The following is a 25,329-nucleotide window of genomic DNA, read 5'->3' on the forward strand; positions in this document are numbered from 1 at the left end:
GAGGGATTAGATCAGGGGTTGGCAACCTTTACCACCCAAAGAGCCATTTGGAGTCGTTTTCCACGGCCCTGAAGATCAACTGAGCCGGAGAGGCGGCTCCACACGGAGCTGCCTCCGGTTTGGTCCCTCCACTCACCTTTCCTTCCAGCACTGGGAGGCGGAGGCGCCGGACAGGGAAACCCCCTCTGCCCGACGGAGCAGGCAGCCGCCTTCTCCATGGGGCAGAGGGGAATGGTGGCTGTGGGGATGGCAGACAGGGGATGGTGGCTGCTTTGGAAGGACATGCCCACAGTCCCCTTCAACCTCCAGGGGTCGGAGGGCAGCGTGGGCGTGTCCCTCCAGCCCTTCAGAGCAGTGCTGGAAGGAGAGATGAGTGGAGGGGACTCGAAAAGCAGCACCCTCATGCACGGAGCCGCCTCCGGTTCGGCCCCTCCACTCACCTTTCCTTCCAGCGATGCTCTCCGACCTGCAGGCCACATGGAGCCGCAGTCTCAGGCTGAAAGAGCCGCATGCAGCTCTGGAGCCGCAGGTTGCAGACCCCTGGATTAGATCATTCGAAGAAGAGAAGGTGCCATTCAACCTACTGTGACATGCTTCTAATGCATTGGATCAGGATTTGCATGAAATTGTATTATTACTTCTGATCCGAAAATTAAACTGAGGAAGCAGCTAAGAGCCTGCACAGACTTCTGAAATGGTTGTGAGATAATCAGTCACTAAGTATAAACATAAAACTGATAACATTAAGATTGATTAATTTGAAAACAGTTTTAAGTCAGAGGCAAAGTTAAATTGGCTTTCTCATTCTTTTAAAACATGCTTTGTTTGGACTTTATTTTTTCAATTGTAGACTCCAAAAGTTGCATATTCTACGTATAATGTCACTGACACATTACTTGTCACTATAGAGGATAAGGATATCCAGATAAAAATGATTTTTACCCTTACAGTTATGAATTAATCATGTGATTATACATTAAAATGGCATGATTTCCATTCCTGAACCTTTTTTTTGCTGTGCTTGAGTCCCAAGATGAGAATAACGAAATCGTTCTAACTGGTTTGATGTAGTACAAAGTTTAATCCAATTTGAATTTAACTTGTTGAGTCACTGTCTTTTCAGTTTCCAGTGACTAGTATTTAAAAGCAGGTCCTTTTAGAAAGCAAGAGGCTTTTATTCGTCATCTTTTTGTGTACAGTAGTCAAATAATAATTAGACAACTTGCAGTACATTATTTAAGCATTACATTTTGTACTTCCATAAAATGAGAAAAAAGCTTCTACAGAACAACATTCGTTCCCTGAGGGGATAGTGAAAAAAAGTGAAAAAAATGGGTAATTGTATTGTTATATATTGAGAAACTGGTGAAGATTAATATTGTTTTACATAATGATTTAATGTTCATGGGTGTAATAGAGGATAGAAGGATGGATAAAAAATATAGTTATATGTATAACATAATGATTAAAGCAGCCCATGCAACAATAGCTTTGGGCTGGAAAGAAAATAAAAAATGGGCAATTCAGAAATGGTTGGAATATATCTGGGAACAAGTGAGACTAGATATTTTTGATATAGTAACAAAAACCAAATTGTGGCAAGATAAACAGAATGAAATTTTGAAGATATGGACAACATATATGGACTGGATGAAAGAAGCTCAAATCAGTGAAGAAATATGGGAGAAAAGGCTACAGAGAATGAACTTACTGCTGTTTGTGTGATAAAATTATGAAGAAGATGTAACGGGGGAGGGAAAAAAGGGGGGAAATGTATTGTTTGAAAATGTATGATGAAGGATACTTATATAAAATACAAAATTGTTCCGCAGGGCCTGTAAGACTGAATTGTTCCACCGGGCTTTTTGAGGGGCCGGCTGCTGATGTGCGCTTTCTCCCTCCCCCTTTTACATTCTGGGCCCCATTATTTCTATGGAGCCCTCCGCTCTCTTGTTTGTTCTTTCCAGGGTGGGTTTATGAAGTTTTATGCTGGATGCCGATGTAATTTTATTTAATCCGCTATTTTAAATGGGGTTGTCTGTTTATTGTGTTGTTCATCGCCCAGAGCCCTTCGGGGGAGGAGCGGTATACATTCATTCCTTGTGGATACTATCCTAAATAGCGGTGATTTTCTAGGCATTTCAATTTGAAATTATTTTGGTGTTATCACCAACTTCAGTAAAGCAGGGCTGTCAAACGTGAATTGTGGGGAGTTTTAGATAAAAAGTACATATAGTTTCCTAATCAAGCACTGGGTCATTACTGACCCATTGGTCACAACAGTTACTAGGCAGACTATGTTTACATGGTGGTTTGCCATTGCCTTCTCCAGTCATCTGCATTTTACCCCCAACAAATTGGGTGCTCATTTTACCCACTTTGGAAGGATGGAAGGCTGAGTCAACCTTGAGCCGGCTACCCGAAACTGACTTCCATCAGAGTCAAACTCAGGCTGTGAGCAGGGTTTTAATTACAGTACTGCAGCTTACCACTCTGTGCCTTTGGGCTTGCTGTAGGAGCTTTACCAAGCCCTTTCATATCCCCAGCAAGTCTCAGTATTGCAAACGGCTGACTCAGCCACAAGTAATGGTGGTTACTATTCATTACTTTGTCCATTGATTTGAGTTTGGTTCAGACATGTAATCCCCTACAGTTTCAAGATGGATTATATTAGATATTTTTAAATGACTTATACTGCATGGTGCTGCATATCACAGCTCCACCACTGCCTTTGATTTAGCAGCTTGAGTGTCAGGGAGCTCAGGATATATGCATTTCCCTGACCTGGATAGCCCATGCTAGCCCTGTCTTGAAAGGTAAGCAGGAGTGTTCCTGGCTAGTATTTTGATGGGTGACCACCAAGGAATACCAGGGTTGCTACATATAGGCTGGCCATGGCAAACCACTTTTGAAAATCTGCTGCCTTGAAAACCTTACAGGGTTGCCATAAGTTGGTTGGTGACAGAAAAAAATTCAGTGCACTGGAGTATAGCAGATTGAGTTATGGAATCTGCCTATGCTGTGAAGGGTGAAAGGCTGCGCTATCAACATTGGTAGTGATCTCTGGGCGGAGAGGTTTGGATGTCAGGGAGATCATGCGAGAGTGCGGTTTAGGAGTGAGGTTGAGGTCCTTGGAGCCCAGATTGGGGCAGCTGGATATCATGCACTGGAGGAACTAATGAAGGGTTTGTGGAAGCAAGATATGGTAAGGTTGCATAGATGAGTGTTTTTAGAAATCTGTAGATCTCAACCTGTGCCATATCCACATTCTGACTGATTGGTGTTTGAGGCAAAAAAAAAATTTGGGTAGATTGTTTGACTGTCCAGTCCTTCTGAATAATGCCCTGTTTGGAAACCATTTGTTGTCTTATGATTGGGCCCGGAGGTTACAAATATTGTATTGGCTTACTAGCCAAATTCTATTTGTGCTTGCCATGAAGTCTTTCCTCATCTACAAGTTCTCCTGCATACAGAGCACAGGTATGGATTTCTCCCATTTGTGCTGAGTTTGAAGGAAGCAGAAACAGTGAAAGAGAATCATGAAGTGTCGTCCTATCTTCTCCAAAGTACAGCACATGTGAAAGAAGATCCTCTGGGAAGTGCTTGTGATTAGGCTTGAGATAATCAGATAAATGCGCTTTGTGTTACAGTTTACAAGTATGAAAGCTGTGGGAAGAAAGAGGGTGTTAAGTGTCTTCTTCAAAAGGGACACGATAATGGATTTGTGAACGCCTGCATTTGGCAAGTCCCATTGCTTTTGATTAGGGTATTGTGCCACATATAGAAGCTCTGCCATGCCTGGCATTATCATGACGTCAGCTGTAGGTGTTATAATAAAAAGGCACACTCAGGCTTACTCACCTTTGTCCTACTGAAATGAATGGTGTATGGTTTATGGTGCTGCACTGTCTGAATCATGCTGTCAAGAAAGGAGATGAAAGTTGAGATACACTGTTGTGACACACCTATGTGTATCAAGTGGCATGTTTGAAATCTGCAGGTGTTACACATGGAAGAGTTTCTTGGTGTTAAGACTTTGGTTTTATTACAACCAGAAGTTTTTATGTTTAATTACAGCCAACAACAGAAACGTCCCTAAGTGGGTCTCCATTATAAAATGTAGTCAAAGAGAGGCAGTATTAATGGGTAAAGTGTAGAAGTCCTGTGGGAGCCAGTATGGAATGTCAAACTAAAATCTGAGAGACCCTGGTTTGAATCCCCACTTTGCCTTGGAATCTTGCTTGGTGACCTTGCTTGGTGACCCATCCTCCCTTTGCCCTCAGGGCGGAATCATCAGGGCCACACATCAAAAAAGTTGCAGATAGCTGTATTGGTTTATGTAAAATCCAGAACAAGAAGACCATGTAATACCTTTGTATTTGGGCCAAACAAAATGCACAACATTTTTTGTAGTTTTGGTTGTCTTCAATAAAAAAGGTATTATATGGTTTTGTTTTCTTGTTCTGGGTTACCTTGGACCTGACACACTGTCAACAAGGTAAGCTGCCTACAATCCCCATTGGAGAGAAATGTGGTGCATAAATGAAGTGAATAAGTACTGTACTTTGAAATCAGACCACTTATTGATAAATGGAGCAGATGGTGAAACACTGTGTTTCCCATGTGCTGCCAGCTGGGGAAGAGTAAAGAAGTGCTCTTCTTGGTCAACCAGTTCAGACAAATACAGTGTTGGTAATAGAGAGAGCTCATGTCCTGGCCAACATCATAGTTAATTTATTTCAGGAACCTCAGCAGACATTTTGATTGTTTAAAAAGGAAACTATTTGTTTGGGATGGAATTTTCCATATGTCATCCTCATGGTTTCTGTGCCTACATTGTGGGTGCAGTGCCAGCTGGAATGATTCTCAGTCCCGATGAAGTATGGGACAGTCCCTCTCCTTCCTCCTATGGTCTTTACCTATCCTATGAGGAGAAGGAGGACAGTAGAACCTTCATGTTCTTCTTTACCACTGTGAAGAGAAGGCACATCAAAGTTTGGATTTATACCCTGCCTTTCTCTCCTGTAAGGAGACTCAAGGCAACTTATCAACTCCTTTCCATTCCTCTCACCACAACACACACCTTGTAAAGTATGTGGGGTTGAGAGAGTTCTGAGAAAGAGATGTGACTAGCCCAAGGTCACCCAGCAGACTTCATATGTAGAGCTGGAAAACGAATCCAGTTCACCAGGTAAGAGTCCGCTGCTAATGTGGAGGAATGGGGAATCAAACCCGGTTCTTCAGATTAGAGACTACAGCTCTCAACCACTACACCATGCTGGCTGTCAGAGAAAAACGTTTCTATTGTTCAGTGGGTTTAAAAGCCCTGGATAAGAAAATGGTGATAGTAAGATGTCACAGAGTGATGACCACTCCATCTGATGTGTTTGGACATGGGGCAAGACTCTTATGTTAAGAGTGGAGTGAAGATGAGGTGGGTACCCAAGGCATTCTCCTGATATCATCTCAAATAGTTCTGAAGTTGATAAATTGTCCTAACGGGGAAATCTGTGAGCTAGAGTAACTTGGACTCAGTTAATCCTACCTAATACATCATTCTGTTGCCAATAGTTAGGTGTTTCTGGGAAGCAAATAAAAATTACAGATTCTGCCAGCTTTTCTGTTCACTTGCATTAGTTCCCCTTCCTCAATGCAGCCTCTATCCTGAGCCGATTAGGTCTCGTGGGTTTAGCGATCCTTAGCATAGTTTGGTGATGAAAAGGACCCTCCTTTTGCCAGTGGGAAAGTTTGTAGGATGCAGTCCAGTGAATGAACAGAAGAGAGCTTAGTCCATAATTCTGCACAAAGGCCTGCTGTTTTACCGAGGCTTGATATTTTCACATTCATACACAGAAGAATGTATTGTGCAGTGAAGTGGCCAAACATAGGAACAGAGTGAACACTACAGTTGCGGTGAGGAATAAAGGAACTGTGAGGTAATAATAGGAGGGTAGTGGTTAAGATCAAGTGACTCTAATCTGGAGAACCAGGATTGATTCCCCACTCCTCCACTGGAATGGCAGAGTCTTATCTGGTGAACCAGATTTGTTTCTCTACTCCCAACACATTTCTGCTGGGTGACCTTGGGCTAGTCACAATTCTCTCAGAACTCTCTCAGCCCCACCTACCTCAAAAGGTGTGTGTTGTGGAGAGAGGAAGGGAAAGGAGCTTGTAAGTCCCTTTGAGTGTCCTTACAGGAGAGAAATGGGGCATATAAATCTAAACTCTTCTTCTTCATCACAAGAGAACCTTAAGGGGCGGGGGGGTTGTACCGAAATGCACGAATGTGCAGAATGTTTCTGATTGGAAGATTTCAGCATTTTTTAATGAACTCATGTATGAAAACATCAGTTTGTGGTTCATAGATTTGTATCCTCATTTCACAAATATAATAAATAAATAACTTTCATAAACCAGGTCCTTTTAGGGTAAAAGGTAATCTATTACCATATTGCATCACCTTTGCCCTTTGATTACTGTCATCAGTGTAACATATTGCCAGAAAAGGAAATGTAGAGGAACGGTCAGATGTGTACACAGGTAGAAAGTAAATTGCTTATTTACTACAAGAATGTAGAAAATTACTTTTAAATTTTGAAAGATTGGTTTAGATGAACTGTTTGAATATAACTCAGTGCAATGCTTTACAAACTTAATTTTACTGACCTGGCTAGTACACTAGCCAATAAATGTTTGTGAAGTAATTTTGAAATTTACCACTAACAGAACTAGGTAGACACTAGGACCCAATCGGAGCATTCTAAAACAAAGACGGTCCAGCATGTGATGAATGAAATTAGAATTTTGGGTTTTTTTTCTCTTGGTGAGATAGAGTATAGCAGCTTAAATAAATGTTCCGATTGCTGTTGTGAAGAGTTGACTGAGCATGTATGCCCTGTAGTTCAGGTTATATCAGAGTGATTATTTGCAAATCCTACGCACAAACTTTTACCTGAAAATGAGCTAATTGACTTTCTCAAACCATTGCTCAGGGAAGTTTCAGCTTTAGTAGAGCAGCCATAATTCCTCTAGGCAAGAGTAAAGAGGTGCATTCACCAGTTAATTCCAAAAGTCTCTTTCATTATCAGTATATCTAATTCTCAACATGCCTCCCCTTTTGAGTACTTAAACCTGGAGACTAAAGAAGGACTGTTCCTTCTTTAGTCTCCAGGTTTAAGTACTCAAAAGGCAGATCTTTCCACAAACCTGAGAAAAAGCCCTGGTTTGCAGAAAAAGTGAAAGGAAAACAATCCCAAAATGATGGAAGCATCACCCATATTTTTAAGTATTAAATGTCCTCATTGACTATTTGGGGGATAGCCGGGCAACCACAACTATACTGCTACTACTAACTTTCAATCCTTTGTTTCTGTCGGTTAAAGGCAGAGGAAGAGGATTAGATCCCTTTTCTGAGCTGTTTTAAACTCACAGGCCACCCATCCTCCCTTTGCCCTCAGGGCGGAATCATCAGGGCCACACATCAAATGGCTGACCACCACACAAGTCACCTAGGTTATTTGCCCCCCCACACACACACACACCCCATGACTCACTACTATTTGATAGCAGCTGCCAAACAAAAGTTTTGGTGTATTGCTAAGAAAATTAGACTCGAAAACCAGGTTCACATCCCTGCTATGCTATATATGGGTGACCTTGGACCAGTCACTCTCTATCTCACACGGTCATTAAGAGGCTACAATGGAGGTGAGGAAAGCAATATAAGCTGCTTTGGGTCCCCATAGGGGAGAAAAGCAGGGCAGAACGTAAGCAAATAGATAAAAAACATAGTAGAAGATAAAAAATACAGGGAAGTGAGGGGCCCTCTACAAGTTCTTGGAGGTTCCCCACTTTGCAGCTGGGTCTAGTCCAGCTAGTATTATGTAACTTGCAGCACCATTCAAGGGGGCCCCTGAATCTGCCATTGGAAGCAGCACAGGGCTTTGTTAGTGGATTTGCCCTCCCTGGGGCGCTTACCCTGGTGGAGAGGCAGATCAACCCACCCTCTATGGGGTTGGTGAACATTAGTGTCAATAGGCAAAAAGTCTCTTTTTTCTGAGTGTTCTTATGTGGTCATTTCCACCCTTTATGTTATTTTAACTATTTCTTGAAATCTATCAACTTTTTTCCAGTACTTTCACAATGACAAAATCATCTGTTTAAAGCCAACTAAGGCTTCCCTTTCCAGATAAACACATCCACAGGGAGGAAGGCCATACAGGGCTAAGATTATGGGGCAAGCTGCAGAATCTGCAGATAAAAGAATTCTTTTCTGTCTGGGCTTGAAATGGGACAGGGTGAGGTACAGGTTGCCCGAAGGTGTGTAATGTGACTTGTCAAAAGGGAAGAAAGGATGGTGCAGATTTGGGGAATAATTTTAGATAAGAATGAGAAAGGAAAGTGGGAAAACATATATTGGACAGTTTTATCACAATAGTTAAAGTGGTACTTGGCAAGCAATTTATGCTGCATAAATTAGATCTGCTGGACAAATAGTCTAACATGTAAAATGAAATGTCAGCTTACGCAAATACAGACTGTGTTTTGGTAGAGAAATGCTGATGGTGACAGTTTCTACTAGTGCCCAAAGGCACAGTGATTGATTACTGAAAGTCCTTGATTAATCAACAGGTGAGATGGGTGAGATGAGGCTTCTTCCAAGGATACCATTTCTATTCCAGTAGGCATGACTGAATTAGATGTGCTTAGAAATGCTAAAGTTCCAGAAACTCTGAAGCCATGAGGGGAGTAACTTGAAGAAAAATTGAAATATATGCGATACTTTGCTATCCAACTTATACTTATTTTGCTGCTTTAACAGCATAAAATGCATAATGTATAACTTAGTATATAAAATTGTGTGTGTGTGTATGCATAAGCATTGCAGAGAGAAGTTTTCTTCTTTTGCATTAAAGGTAAAAGTATCAAGGGATATTGAGAGCTTAGAGGAGCAAGCGTTGATGGCTGACTGTTTTACATTATGGAATAGGGGACGGATCTACCTGCGAGTCCTTAAGAGAAGAAAGCAATAGTTGAGCTTACCTGTTGCACATTGTCTTGATAGGTTGGGTTGTTCTTTAGGCCAGATTATCAGGGAGGAAGATCCCTTAGGTTCTCAGAGGAAAAGGCCCTTTGGTGACTTTGGCCATAGATGGCTTTCATGTGAATAAATGAGGAGGTGTCTTCACATACCTCAGCATGATTTGCTGTTATTTTGAAATCACTTTGATCCAGACTCCATTTTCCATTGCTAGGCCCGTGCTAAAATGAGCATGTATACAGGGATCAAAATAATAATCCCCTGTGAGGGGAGCCCCAGGGCATCCTTACTGTCATCTGGAAGACAGGAAAAAATAAAAGTTGAAAATAGAGAGATCATTCCCTGGTCCCTCTCCACTTCTGTCCCAAATCAGGTTTGGCAGAAAACTCAAAATGAAGTGGTAAGAACATGTTTTAGGACGCTTATGAAAGCCTATAACTCTGCTCAGTTATTCAGCATAATTCGGCCTTTGATGCCCTTTCTCAGAGGCCTCAAATTACAATAAATTTGACCTTTAGTTGTGAGGCATTTGCTAGCTTTTTTGCAGAAAAAATCCTATCACTCCTCCAAGTCCCCCCTACCAACTTGGATGCAGTGAAGAACTGGAGGCCCCTTAGCCATCTTCAGGTCCAATTTTGGACTGCTTCAGTTGACTGTCTAAGGAGGATGTTGACATGGTTCTGAGGGCTGTAAACCCAACTGCATGCTCTCAGACCCATGCTCATCTGATGGAGATGGTTCCCTTAGGAAATATTGTTAACTTGTTCCTAACTTCAGGGGCATTTCCTAAGGGCAATAGTGAGATGGCTCTCAAAGAAACCATATTTGAATCCTTTGGATCTAGCCAACTACCACCCAGTATCACATTTGTCATTCTTGGGTAAGGTAAGTGACAGAGTGGTGGCTGAAAACCTCCAGATTTTCCTGCAGGATGAATCTATTTTGGATCCACTTCAGTCTGGCTTCCACACTGGTCATGGGACAGAGATGGCAACCTCCAGAGACACCTGGACCAAGACGGGTCAGCACTGCTGTTGCTGTTAGATCTGTTGGCAGCATTCAACCTGGTTGATCATGACATTTTGGCCCATCGCCTCACCAATGCTGGGATATGTGGGACCAACTTGCAATGACTGCGCTCATTTCTCCAGGGCTGGGGACAGATGGTAGCAGTTGGAGAGAGGTACTCTACATGCCACTTGCTGGTGTCCCACAAGAGGCAGTCCTCTTATATATGCTCTTGCCAGGTTAATCCAGAGTTTGGGGCTTGGATGCCATCAGTATGCTGATGACACCCAGCTATTTGTATTGATGGATGGTCAACCAGAGACCGCCCCAGATGTTCTGGCCAGCTGACTGGAGGCCATGGTGAGATGGTTAAAACATGAGCCATCTGAAGCTGAATCCATTTAAGACCGAGGTCCTGTGGCTGGGCCAGTAGGGGTCAGGTGGGACGACTCTAGACAGCATGTAGTTGATCCCTGTGTCAGCAATCAAGAGCCTTGGTGTAGTACTCGAGGCCTCTGTATCTATGGAGGCTCAGGTTGCACATATGACCCGCCAGGCTTTTTACCATCTTTGGCAGGGAGGTCATTGGTTCCCTACTTGTCCCAGTCTGACCTAGCTGCAGTGATCCATGCAACAGTCACCTCCAGACTAGACTACTATAACTTGCTCTATGCAGGGCTGCCTTTGGGTCTGCTTCAGAAACTCCAACTTGTGCTTAATGAGGTAGTGATTGTCTTTACAGTGACGCTGTGGTGAACTCATATAAAACTGGTGCTTTGCCAGCTGCATTGGCTTTGGGTGGAGTACACAATCAGATTCAAGATTTTGGTGCTTACCTTCAAAGCCCTAAATGGTCTGGGTCCCGTATACTTGTGAACCTGTCTTTTCCACTATGTCCACCGACAGGCACTGTGTTTAGTGAACAATAACTTACTGATAGTCCCTGGCCCAAAGGCTATCCAGCTGGCCTTGACCAGGGCCATGGCTTTCTCAGCCCTGGCTCCCACCTGGTAGAACACTCTGTCTAATGAGACCTGGGACTTGTGAGACAGTTCCACAGGTCTTGTAAGACAGAGCTGTTCCACCAGGCATTGTGACAGGATAAAGTAGGAGAAAAATAAACTATTTCATACATTGTGGCGAGCTTGTTGCATGAAAAATCTTGTATTATATTTGCTCTGGCTAATAGGGTATAAAACCGCTTCAGCATTTTGCCTGATGTTTTGGTATAATTTGAAGAACTTCTGTTCATGATTTTTTTTAAAAAAAAATCCTCAACTGTTTTCTCTTTTCAGAAAGAAAAGTGGAAGAATATCTAGCAATGAGGTGAGTCGTGTGTGCATTAAGTACCATCACGAGGCTTCCAACTTATGGCAACTCTCTGAATTAAGGATTTCCAAAATGTCCTATCGTTAACGGCCTTGCTCAGGTCTTGCAAACTGAGGGTCATGGCTTCCTTGATTAAGTCAGTCCATTTCATGTTGGGTTTTCCGCTTTTCCTGCTGCCTTTAACTTTCCTAGCAATATTGCCTTTTTCAGTGAGTCTTGTGTTCTCATGATATAACCACAGTACGACAGCCCAAGTTTGGCAATTTCAGCTTCTAGGCTTGATTTGATCTAGAACACACCTATTTGTCTTGTTGGTACCTGTAAAACTCTCATCCAACTCCACATTTGAAAGGAATCAATGTTCTTCCTGTCAGCTTTTTTCACTGTACAGCTTGCACACCAGTACAAAATAATGGGGAATACTATGTTATGGAATACCTTGATCTTGCTCCCCTTGCACTTAAGAATCTTTTCTAGCTTCTTCATCACAGTCTGATCCTCCTTCTGATTTCTTGGTTGCAATCTCCCTTTTGGTTGATGATTGAAGCAAGGAATAGAAAATCTTGAACAACTTCTGTTTCTTCATGGTCAACCTTAAAGTTATCATTATTTTTGTCATCTTGATGTTCAGTTGTAATCCTGCATTGGCACTCTTCTTTGACCTTTATCAGGAGTCATTTCAAGTCTTTACTGTTATTTGCTAGTAATGTGGTGTTATTTGCATATCTCAAATTGTTAACGTTCTTTCCACCAAACATCACTTCACCTACATCTAAATTATTCTTTATTTATGGATGTTAATCCAGCCTTGAAATACACCCACCCCCACCCTGAGTTCCAGAAAGATTGGCCATAAGGTAACATGGAGCTGTTCCCTTTGAAAGTTATAGAGAATGGTTCCTATGTTGGTTAATAGAACAGTTTTGTGGAACTCTGCGGTGAGCTATTTTTGAAGGTAGAGACACCAAACTTGCAGCACAGCTGCTGGTTGTCTCTCCTTGCAAGAATCCCCAAGTTTGGTGAACCGTGGGCCAGGGGATTCAATGTTATGGGCCCTTAAATTTTTCTCCATTATTTCCAGTGGAGAATGGATGGAGGTACGCTCTCTGGGCACCCATAAAATTAGACTGCCTGTCAAAATCTTCAACAAACTTTGGGAATCATGTGAGAAGAGTCACTTTGGTTGCTCTACCTCACCCCCATGCCACCCTCCCAAGTCCTGCAAAGATACTAGACCTGAAAAAAGCTGGAAAAAATCCAAAAAATGTGGCTTCTCTCTGCCTTTTTAGCTCCATTAAAACTGTGCCTCTTTTGGGGGCTTTTCTTTTGGTTCAGCATATTTGAATGCACACCCCCAGCTGAACCTAGTCAACACATAAGTGTAAATGGTGTAAACATTCTAGCAGACTAGGATAGTAGAAAGTAAAATATTGTATTGTGTAATTTTGTCTTGTGCAGAAAGAAGTTAAGAAAGACCGAGCAATGGTAGACAGAGTTTTTGTTGGAAGAATATGCCGCATCCTGAAAATAATGGTCCCTAGAACATTTTGTAAAGAGGTAAGCTTCAAAATGAAGGACTATCAACCTTTCACATTGTGTTGGTCTTTGCTGTCATCTCATTTCTGAAAATCACATTTCTTGCCCCTGCCACTTTGATCAAATAGCTCCTGTCTTATTTCTTGACCTTCAGTAAGGATAACTTGTTTAATTTATGCAGATACACTGAAATACACTCCGTGATACCTTGTGGAAATGCTGTCAGTATCAGGAAGCGCAGAGTGGATATGGATGTTGCAACTTCTAGTTGTTTTGTCCTCTGGCTGTTTTTGTGCAATTTAGATTAAAAATCTCTTTTTTAGCTGTGCATGCAAGAAGTCTTCTTCGATATTAAATTCAATTATGGGTTGTCAAGCCACTTCAGTGAAGATTAAATAAACTAACAGAACTACTTATGCTTTAGTTGCATGCTAAGAAGAACCATAAGATTTTTTTTATAAGGAAGGAGGGGAGATACTGTCTCAGAGAAAGACACTTCCATCCAGATAATTCTGCCCTGTAGTTACATTGCTATTGCACAGCACAGCACAAGGATCACTGACTCAGCCCAATCCCAAAGCACCTGTGCAGACTTGTACTCAATTAAAATGCTGAATGGAATGAATGCTTTTTTTTTTAGTATGGGTCATGGTTTCATTGTGGTTTAGACAGGATGCAGTTGTAGTTGGCAGGTGGAAGTACTGAATAAACAGGAAAGACAGGATGGACATGTCCTTGAAATGTAATGTAATGGTAATCTCTAAACTCTGTCCTCTCATATCACTTAGACAGGTTACTTGATACTAATTGCCATGATGCTAATACTTCGCACGTACTGTGACATTTGGATGATTCAAAACGGAACAGTTATTGAGAGGTAAATGTAATTTATTTGTCTTTTTTTGCCACTGATCTGTGTTAAATATTGTATTTTGTGATGCAATACCTAAAGACAAAGATTGCAAAAAATAAATATTATTTGCTTTAGACGTGAAAACTTCCATCTGTCATGAGTTGAAGCTGGATACCAGTAAACAAAAATAGTACAGTCAGGACACCCACCATCAAATATATTTTATTTCTAAGGAATGTACTTTCTAATTGCAATTAATTCCTGTGAGCAGGAGTGATATCCAGATAATTAATTTATGGTCCTTACTGTTTTTAAATGTGAGATAGTCTTGAATTTTTTAGTTTATTTAGCAGCTTCTAAATATAATTTTTTTTAAAAAATGATTGCATTTTGGATTATTATTATTATTATTATACGCCTACAGTATTGCAGTGTTTTGGGTTTGGATCCAGACAAAATTTCCTTCTATCAGCAGAAAATAATTTTCCCGTCACCTACTGCAGTCCATTGATCTCACCAAAATGCTGCTTCTTGGGAACAGGGTACCCTCATGAACAGTGTAAGGGGTGAAATGGAAGGAAAATACCCCTCTTCTTCCTTTAGCAGAAAACCTAATCTGGACCGAGTTACCATATGTAAAATAGTATCCTATATAAAATACCAATTGAGTCCGTTCTCCTTATCCTACAGCATTTTCTGCTAATATTTCTATAGTAGCAATTACTTTTCATTTATATACTGTACAATAACGTAGTTACAGAGTCAGTAGCAGAGTTGTTGAACTGTACACTTTTTTTCTTGCAGTGCGATCGTAAGCAGGGATATCCCACTATTCAAGAAATTCATGATTAAATTTGTAGTTTCCATTCCACTGGTAAACAAATACAGTAAATATAAGCATGCATCTACTATATTTATGCTCGTAGCTGATGCATAACTGAAGCAATTTGTTCATCTCCAGTGGGTTATGCCTTCAAAGATTTAGTTTGAATTGTTTCAACTAAATTGCACAGCGTTCAATTCTACTATGGCTTTCATTCTCATTTTAATTGCTTCAGAATGTACTTTCATACAGATTGTACTGAATGGTGTGGGTGACCTTCGCTTTTGCTTTTCTCCTCTTCCGAAAAGAAACTATGTTTCTGTACAAATGTTGTTGTCTAACTTGATTTAAAGGAGCACAAAGACAATAAATTCCATTTGTCAATTCCTGTTCTGTCTGCACTTTGCTGTAAGGGATTAACAGAGATCAAGTCTTGTGGGGTACAAACCCGTACACTAATTTTTTAAAGCAGTTGCCATTGTTTTCCTGCCCATTTTCCACTCTCCCCAGTTTGATTAATATGCCCCCCTTTTCTGTCTTCACATTCTGTTGTGATATTTTTCAGTTTAAAATCACATTTTCCAAAATGTTTATGCTCATTGGGCCAGTGGTATTCATATGAAGAATTCCAAAAGCAGCAGCCCCAAATATAGTTCCACCTTTCCCCTCTATAATACATAGTTAACATAACTCCATGACCTGGTCCCCTTACAATATGTTTTTCCCTGTTCCCACTAGCAGAAGTTAATGAAGTGAAATGGAGGGTAATGTATGTAATGGTTTGAGCTACTGGATCTCATATCCTAAAATAAGCATATTCCCCTGATGTATGTTCCTCTTCTACTAGCTAAAGGTGCTTACTGGGATGGATCTGTGGGATCTAGTTCAGTGATCTCAACCCTGTAGAGTCTAACACCATAGAGCAAGGTCAGCTGATGACATGACCTGAGGCTGTTGTATTGGATAGCAACCACTTGTTTGTAACATGTAATACCCACTTTAAGGATAGAGAACAATATTTGACTTCTAGATATAAGCAGCATCTGTAGTTTGCTATGTAAATAACTACGAGAATGGGGAGAAGATGGGTGGGCTTCCTTAAATTGGCTGTCATTTTGCCAGCAGATGTGAGAACACATCTGTAATGTCTATATAGTGGGAAACGGGCCCTGTTGCTTTCTTTGAACTTCCTTTTCTGTGTTTGTCTTAAATGGATTCCCAACTGCCTTGTTTTGGGAAGCATTGCTGGGTAGGCCTTGCTTCTCTTGCCACTAACATTTTGCATGTGGTGGTTTGCAGTGCTATCATTGGCCGCAGCAGGAAAGATTTCAAGAGGTACTTGTTCAACTTCATCGCTGCCATGCCTGCTGTAAGTGGTGCTTTTTGTTGTTGACATCCCTTTGGTAAAAGTTTCAGAGGGTAGCTGTGTTGATCTGCATTGGAACAACTGGATTTGAGTCCAGTAGCACCTTCAAGATAATCATAATTTTGGAGATATAGGCTTTCAAGAGCTTTGATTCTCAAAGCTTACACCTTGAAAATGTTGTTTGTCTCTATGGTATTACTGGACTCAACTCTGGCTGTTCGTTTGTTAAGAGTAGTTCAAAATACCAGTCCTAACATTTCAGGTGAACTTTTAAAAATGTTTTGAAATAGCATTTCTTGTCTCATATGTGCTTGGAGTCCTCCCTGACCTCAAATAAGATATAAAATAAGTAACCGCTTTTCCCTTATCCATGTTGCTTTATCTTCTATACAATATAATAAGGCGTACCTAGGCAAACTGGAGCCCTGGGCAAAACCTGAGTTTGATGCCCGCCCCCATGGGCGACCACCCTCCCCCACCATGACCAAACAATGATTTTTTCCACCAGGTCATTTCAAAGTCACCATCACATTATAGAACATCCCCCAACTCACAAATCTGAACACAGCAATGGGCCATGCCACACAGCAGAAATAATTTTTGGAAAACATTTTCAAAATGCTTTCAAAATGTATTATTACTGCTATGAAAACATTTTATGGTGCTGTATCCTGTCCCCCCAATTGGGGGAAACAGCATCACTTTCAATGTTATTTAAACTGGGGACCCCAGATTCTCCCTTTAAGGTGGATTTAAAAGGAGAATCTGGGCTTCCTAGTTTAAACAAGTGATGCCGGAATCCACCGCCAAACAGCATCATTTTCAATGGTGTTTAAACTAGGGAGCCCAGATTCTCCTTTTAAATCAACCTTAAAGAGAGAATCTGGGGTCCCCAGTTTAAACAACATTGAAAGTGATGCTATTTTGGGGTGGATCCTCCCCCACCCTGAAACAGCATCCTTTTCAATGTTAAAACTGGGGACCTCATATTCTCCCTTTAAATCCATGCTGAAGGGGGTGGATTTAATAACAACAACAACAACAACAACAACAACAACAACCTTTATTAGGCATTGAGAGAATAAAAGAAAGAAAGAAAACAAGCATTGGCAGAAAGGGGGTGGATTTAAAAAGAGAATCTGGGGAAATTTGGGGGGTGCCTGTTGTCAGGGGTGCAATTATTAAGATAGCAGCACCAAAATTTCAGAGTATCTTTGTGAGAACCAACTGATGATACCACCCAGGTTTGGTGAAGTTTGGTTCTGGGGGTCCAAAGTTATGGACCCTCAAAGGTGTAGCCCCCATCTCCTATTAGCTCCCATTGGAAACAATAGGGGATGGGGCACTCCCTTTGGGAGTCCATAACGTTGGACTCCCTAAACCAAACCTCGCCAAACCCATGTCATATCATCAGGAGAGTCTCCCGAAAAAATCCCTGAAATTTTGGTGCTGCTAACCTAAAATCTGCACCCCCTGCTGGCCAAAAACGGAAAAAACACTGAAAATACAAAATCCCCCACAAACAACCTGCAATTTTGTCGCCCACCACAAGGTGGTGCCCTGGGCAGCTGCCCACTTTGCCCAATGGGAGGAACGCCTCTGGTTGGCTGTTCTCTGTTTCAGCCTTTTTCTTGTGGCAGTCATTTTGTGCTTGGCTCCACCTTCTGTGGAAGCCGTTTTGTAGTTATGCCCACCATCCTGTGTTAGAATTCCAAAGGTTCCTACAAGCTTACAAAGAAAGCCCTGATGTGGTAATAAATGCCACAACTTAAAAATGATCTAAGCAGCATCACTATTTTTCTTATGATTTAGCCAGAACTTAAAATAAGCATTTTCCACCAATTATTTTTAGATTCATAATTCTGGAAGGTTTCAAGCTGAAGTATTGTACATCATTCAGTCTAATATCTGAGAAATCATTATAGACCTCTGACACTACAGCTATATTATAGATAAATATTCTTGATACTGTGCCCCTTATTAATATTCAGTTGGAGATCCCCCAAAAATGCTTACCTTGCATTTCTAAACAGTCCCATTCTTCCAAGCCCATTGACTTTAGTGGGTTAGAGGAAAGGATATCACTCTGCTAGGACTGCACTGTTAATTGGGTTCTGTTTTACCCAAATGTCAAGTTCGTAAGTTCTTCTAAAAAACCTTTCCACATTTGTAAAAAAAAAAATCTCGTTCAGGAGGTTTTGATTTTCTTTTAGTCAGACAGAAGCAGACATAGGACCTTTTGAGCTGAAAGAATTAACTTGCCCTGTTATGATTAGGAATGCCTTAGGATGGTTACGTTGCCCAAACTGGTGGCTTCTTTGTAGCCTCTTAAAATTCAGCAGTTGTGTGTGCCATTTTCCTCTCCACCTAAGCATCTAAAATAATAATGTTCAAAAAGCCTTCATCTTGAAATTTCACCCCCCAAAAGCATACAAAGCATATTTAGTTTGTGATGTCATAATTTGGGCTATGCAGTTCAATCTAACCTGAAGTATAATTTTATGCAACCTAGATTTTGCATGCTTACTGATGCAAACAAGCTTACTGATGCTTTGTATTCTTCATGTAGCTGTTTTAGTTGGTATCTTACTGTGTTACTGTTCTTTGTAGATTTCCCTAGTGAATAACTTTTTGAAGTATGGCCTAAATGAACTTAAGTTGTGTTTTCGTGTACGACTCACCAAGTACCTTTATGAGCAGTATCTTCAGTAAGTGATTAATATTTTTAATGTTGAATAACTTAATGTTAAACTAAAATACTAATAAATTGCAAACACCCATAAGCCATGTGCTAAGGTGTTTTTAATACCATTTATCAGTTTTGATAATGAAGTAAAATTGTCTAAACTATTGATTTCCTGACCTTTTAGGACTTACACTTACTACAAAATGGGAAACATAGACAACAGAATAGCTAATCCTGATCAGCTGCTTACACAAGATGTAGAAAAGTTTTGTAACAGTATAGTAGATCTGTATTCAAATCTTAGCAAGGTAAGTTTTCCTTCTGAATAAACTATTTTTTTAAACTTACATTATCACATTTTTATTTATTTATTTATTTATTTATTTTATTATTACATTTTTATACCGCCCTCCCCCGGAGGGCTCAGGTATTTTGTATTATTAAATATTACTTAAAATGATGAGGGATAGAGTATATTGATAAAATTGATAAAACGCAAAGTGTTGATAAAATGTAAAGCATAACTGCTTTCCTCTCAGCCTGGATCCAGATCACTGAGCAATGAGCTAAGTTAGCCACATCAAAGTGGTGCTCAACCTATATGTTAGCATGTGGCATGACAAATTGGCCTTTGATGTCTGCCACATAGGCACATATTGAATGCAACAGAAGAAATTGCAGTTAAGTTTCGCAAAAATGCAATATTAAGCAGAGTTTCACCATTCTAACCCTGCTTGACTTCAACAGGCTTTAGAAGGGTGTGACTACTTGAGTTGTGGTAATGACCTCGCAAGTGCAGTCAGTGGCTTGCAGCCTCATGTTTGCAACTTGCAGTATCTTGTCCATCAAACCACATTTAGGGATGTATGGTGGTCTCCAAATGTTGCTGTCTCATCATGACTTAGCTGACTTTTCAGATAAAGACCAGATTTTTGTCTGATTGATTTTCTGAATGTAATTGTATGTTAAGCAGGAGATACAAATAAAAGGTTGACTAGGTAGAGTGATGGACATTATTGTCTTAACCTAGTTGAGCATACAAATTAGTTTTATAAATAGAACCTAAATATCTAATCTGTATGCATATTGCTAAAGTAATAATACAGTTTCCAAGTCCATCATTGTAGTATTGTGTTGTTCTGTCAAGGTTTGGTTGTGTTAATTGGAGAGTGTCATAGTTGGTACTCATTAAATGTTTTTCACTACTCTTTCTCTATAACAGTTAATATGAAACCTTTTTCTTGCAGCCATTTTTGGATATTGTTCTCTATATCTTTAAGCTAACCAGTGCAATAGGAGCTCAGGTAAGATCACATGTTTGTATCCTTCTGTGTATTGTTTTTACTGTACACTCCCTAGAGCCCTTCGGGGATGAGCAGTCTAAGAAATTTAATTAATTAATTAATTAATCATCATCTCACGATTGTGGAAAAAAAGAAAGTGTGGATAGTAGATGTTGCAATTCCTGGTGACAGCAGAATTGATGAGAAGCAACTGGAAAAACTTCGATACGAGGATTTAAGGATTGAACTACAGACTCTGGCATAAACCAGTAAAGGTGGTCCCAGTTGTGATCGGCACACTGAGTGCAGTGCCTAAAGACCTTGGATGGCACTTAAAAACAATCGGTGCTGACAAAATCACCATATGTCAGCTGCAAAAGGCCACCCTACTCAGCTCCGCATGCATTATTCGTCGATACATCACACAGTCCTAGATGCTTGGGAAGTGTCCGACGTGTGATGTAATACAAAATCCAGCATATTGATCTTGTTTGCTGTGTATAACTGTCTTTGTATAATAATAATAATAATAATAATAATAATAATAATAATAATAATAATAATAATAATAATAATAATAATAATAAAAATAGAGATCTGGAGGCAGGGCCTTACTGCAAGTACAGCAAACAGTGGAAGAGGAGAAGCATGCACTGGCCGATTATGTGAAGGAAAGTCAAGAACAGCCATTGATTGAAGTGAAGAACAGACATTTGCTGCAAACCCAGAAAACCAAACAAGAATACAGAAAAAATGTGATTAAAATGAGGACTGAAAGCTGGCACAACAAAGCACTGCACAGCCAATTTCTGGAGAAAATCAAAGACAAGGTGGACAATGAAAAGACCTGGCTGTGGTTAACAACTGGAACTCTGAAAAAGGAAACTGAATCCCTGATTTTAGCCGCCCAAGAGCAAGTCATCAGAACAAATTCGATCAAGGCCAAAATCGAAAAATCCTCAGATGATGCAAAATACAGATTGTGCAATGAAGCTGATGAAACTGTAGATCATGTCCTCAGCTGCTGCAAAAAGATTGCCCAGACTGTGGCGATTCCCCTGGCACTGGCTGTCCACCAACCAAAAACTATGTTGGGTGCCACATAAATAGTGCTGAAATTCAGTGCGTTGCACCTAGGCGCTAGCAATTAAAGTAACATACCAATTCAAAATATGATGTAAATCCTTATATGAGTTTATATATCTAGTCATAAACTGTATTATATTAATGTCAACATGCACTTATTAATTCACATAAGTCGCACAGTTTGTACCAAAATGCAGAACAAAAAGAAGTCTATGTAACCATTCATTTCTCTGTAATTGTATCTTAAATACCAGTGTCCTTTAAGTGTCCAACTGATGAAATTGTTTTGTAGTAATTCTATCCATAAAGTATAAATGACAACGGGAGATACAACTCCTCATTATATGAATGGATGCTGAACGCTCCGTACGTGATACAGCGTTTTCGTAAATCTTCAGAACTTTTGAAATCTTTGCACCCTTTACTTATTAACAAATGGTTCTTTCCCCCACCCTGGATATTCCAACGGGTATATATACTCCACTTGCTTTCCTACTATCAGATGCTCTGAAGATGCCAGCCACAGATGCAGGCGAAACGTCAGGAGAGAATGCTGCTAGAATACGGCCATACAGCCCGGAAACCACACAGCACCCCAGTGATTCCGGCTGTGAAAGCCTTCGACAATACTTATTAGCTTTCGTCTTTAGCCTTACATATCCATAGGTTTATTCACTCTCAAAAGGAGCTGATCCAACCATAAAGGCTATTTTCCACTATTTCCACTATTCCACTTTTTATGGATATGTAAGGCTAAAGACGAATTGTTACATGGACTTCTTTCTGTTCTGTATTTTGGTACAAACTGTGTGACTTATGTGAATTAATAAGTGCATGTTGACATTAGTATAATAAGGTTTATGACTATATATATAAACTCATATAAGGATTTACATCATACTTTGAATTAGTATGTTACTTTAATTGCTGGCGCCTGGGTGCAACACGTTGAATTTCAGCACTGGCTGTCTACCCCCAGTTCTTTGTCCAAGTGCTACATGTCATTATTAGAAGTTTGATTCTAAACCCAGAAACTCTGGTAGATGCTGCCAGCATCACTTAAACAAGACATTAATTTTTAATATTTCATCCCAGTGTCAGACAGATGACTCCAAGTCAGTTTCTGATTTTTCTTTAAGAATATAAGTCATGAATGCATGAGAAAAAATGAGGCTTGCTCTCCCCTGTTTCCTTTGCTTCGGGGCATTAAGTTAGAGTGATTGAGCAACCCAACCCTGTAGTACGTTTTCTCCGGGACTTCCATCTCTGACCAGAAACCAGATTTGTATCAGCTTTATTTTCTAAACATTCATATATTTTGGTGAAGATCTATAGACAATAGGGGTGACCACATTTTTTTATTCAGTACATTTCAAGTTTTAGAAGTACAGACTTTTAAAATAAAGCTGATACCCATTGAATTTATTCAGCTTTTTCTGAATTTGGGTTTTTTTAAAAAAAAATCCAAACCAAAATTTACCCAATAAAAAAAATTCTCCCCTGCCTTGTTACCATTTCCCAGGTCCACAGCAGTGGGGAGATTGGCACAACAAAAGAAAATGTTCAAAATGTTCTTAACAAGTTTGTCATGGAATCTCATTTCTACCCTTTCCTAAATATTTGCAGGGTCCTGCTATTATGATGGCCTACTTGATTGTTTCAGGCTTTTTCCTTACGCATTTAAGAAGACCCACTGGTAAGATGACTGTCACAGAACAAAAGTATGAAGGAGAGTATAGATATGTCAATTCACGTCTCATTACAAACAGGTATGAGTTCGCTTGAAGTCAAACTGTAAATAAAGATTTATGAATATTTATGGAGAATAGAAATTAATCCACTGATTTGTTTTAATTTTTGAAAAAAATTACCTGCCAAGAGCCTTTGTGGTATGATTAGATAAAAATCCAAGGACACAACCCTCAGTTTAGTGCTAAGGATCTTTCTATGCACTTGGCTACTTTTTCCTAGCCTTCCTGCAGAGCACTGTCAAAATGGTTTGACCTTGCAAGCTGAAAAAAATATATTAGTAACCCATAGTTGCTATAGTAGCTGGGTAATTGGCATACTGACATATGATTCTGCCAGGAGATTCAGTACTGTGAATCAGTACCAGTTTCAGGTACCTAGACTTAGGATAGCAGACTTAAAAAGAGATACTGAAAGAACAGTGCACATATTTCTAGTGGGTTAACTTGCATTATTGTTTAGCTGCTCCAAAGGATAAGAGTACTGGGTTAGATCCTATGCAGTATCTGCTGCAGAGGTGAATATTTTCCACATTTCCCTCTGCTTTCTTCCAGCAGCCCCCTGCAAGTGTCAAGAAGGTGATACCAGAGAGTTGAACATGTAACATCTGTAGTAAGAGCAAGGCCCAGGCAAAATTGTCCCCTTGGCTTCTTATGTCAACAGATCTTGTAGCTGCTGGTAGGAGATGTAAATTTCTCCATTGCCCGCTCCTTTTTGCAGCCACTCGTCTTATGGCTTTTGCCTGGCAACATTGCCTTGTTGGTGTTTGTTTGGTGTTGCTGTGTGGAGCCAGCGTGGTGTAGTGGTTAGAGTGCTGGGCTAGGATCTTGGAGAAGGAGAAACGAAATGGCCTCACCAGTCACTAGGATATAATAGAATAGAATAGAATAGAATCTTTATTGGCCAAGTGTGATTGGACACACAAGGAATTTGTCTCCGGTGCATATGCTCTCAGTGTACATAAAAGAAAATACATTTGTCAAGAATCATAAGGTACAGCACTTAATGATTGTCATATAGGTCTAGTAAGCAATCAGGAAACAATCAATAGTAATAAAAACATAAAATGTAAAATCATAAAATAAAATGAAATGTCAGCACAGGCTATAGTCATACAGTCATAATTGGGAGGAGATGGGTAATAGGAATGATGAAAAAAGTAGTGCAGTAATTATATAATAAATATATAATAAATAGTTTGACATTATCGAGGGAATTATTTGTTTAACAGAGTGATGGCATTCGGGAAAAAACTGTTCTTATGTCTAGTTGTCTTGGTGTGCAGTGCTCTGTAGCGACGTTTAGAGGGTAAGAGTTGAAACAGTTTATGTCCAGGATGCGAGGGGTCAGTAAATATTTTCACAGCCCTTTTTTTGACCCGTGCAGTATACAGGTCCTCAATGGAAGAGATAATGCCAAGGCCAATGGTGCAAAATAAAAAAAAAAAGTTTTTTATTATTCAATTAAAATACCCCCAAAAGGATTTATTACTCAGACCCAGGTTTGAATCCCCACTCTGCCATGGAAACCTGCTTGGCCAGTCACAAGGTCTCAGCCTCCGAGGGTTGTTGTGAAGGTTAAATGGAGGAGAACAAACTAAACCACTGTGACTCCACATAAGGGAGAAAGGCAGGATATAAACGAGGTAAATAAATAAGTAGAAAACTAGCATAGAGGAATAGGCTCTAATTCTTGTCAGTTTACTCCTTGCTGTTGTAGTTTCATGTATGAATTGAATAGGGGAATAATAAAAAATTCTTAGGTTGAACAAGTTCCTTTTAACCACCGCGTGTGTGTGTTTGGGGGGGTGGGGGGTGGGGGGGTACCTCATTCTATAGATTAGACTTGGTGACATTTGTGAGGGGTAAATGCAGAGGTGGGATCCAACCAGTTCTCACCACTTCTCTAGAAATGCTTACTAATTTTTTCTGAGTGCCGAGAAGGGGTTACTAAAGCAACCTCCCTGCCCAATAGGGACTGGAAGTGCGTGTGTGCGGCGGTGCCACTGTTTGAATCCCACCACCATCGGAACCTGTTATTAAAATTTTTGGATCCCACCACTGAGTAAATGTATATATATTAAAAATTACATGTATTTTTTTACATAGTGAAGAAATCGCTTTTTATAATGGAAATCAAAGGGAACAGCAGACGATTCACAAAACGTTTCGCAAACTGGTAGGTCAGCAAAAAGAATTTATATTTGTTCCCAAATGATTCAGCAAGAAGGATTATGCTTTTCAGAGAGAAACAATTGCAGTAGGCTTTTCTTCACTTGCATATCATGGGCTTCAATGACGTAAGTATACGTAAGGGGAAACAGGAGAAAAACAAGAATGTTTAGATCCTAGAACAATGACCAAGTAATTGGAACATGAATGTCTGTGAAAAGCTGTAGCTGTATCTTCTAGTAGAAAAGTTATGTGTGGAAGGAAGGTACTGAATCTTTCCTTCCGCTTCTTTCTTCCCCTTGAACTCTTCCTCCTTTCTCTGCTTTCCTGTCTCAGACTGGACATCAGCTGTGGTTGCAGGAAGAGTAGGCCAGATGGAAGGGATGGGGTGGGAAATTG

General features: G+C 40.2%; 1 protein-coding gene across 1 annotated transcript in view; it reads left to right on the plus strand.

Annotated features, from left to right (window-relative positions):
• Positions 1-25,329, plus strand: part of ABCD3 (ATP binding cassette subfamily D member 3) — a 40,176-nt gene that overhangs the window by 2,113 nt on the left and 12,734 nt on the right. The window contains exons 2-10 of the mRNA XM_048497059.1: positions 11,344-11,374; positions 12,836-12,934; positions 13,702-13,790; positions 15,889-15,958; positions 18,566-18,663; positions 18,826-18,949; positions 19,889-19,945; positions 22,637-22,779; positions 24,868-24,937. Of these exons, the coding sequence (XP_048353016.1) occupies positions 11,344-11,374; positions 12,836-12,934; positions 13,702-13,790; positions 15,889-15,958; positions 18,566-18,663; positions 18,826-18,949; positions 19,889-19,945; positions 22,637-22,779; positions 24,868-24,937 (781 nt within the window). The remainder of the gene's footprint in view (positions 1-11,343; positions 11,375-12,835; positions 12,935-13,701; positions 13,791-15,888; positions 15,959-18,565; positions 18,664-18,825; positions 18,950-19,888; positions 19,946-22,636; positions 22,780-24,867; positions 24,938-25,329) is intronic.

This window comes from Sphaerodactylus townsendi, linkage group LG05 (genome assembly GCF_021028975.2).
Source record: "Sphaerodactylus townsendi isolate TG3544 linkage group LG05, MPM_Stown_v2.3, whole genome shotgun sequence".
NCBI lineage: Eukaryota > Metazoa > Chordata > Lepidosauria > Squamata > Sphaerodactylidae > Sphaerodactylus > Sphaerodactylus townsendi.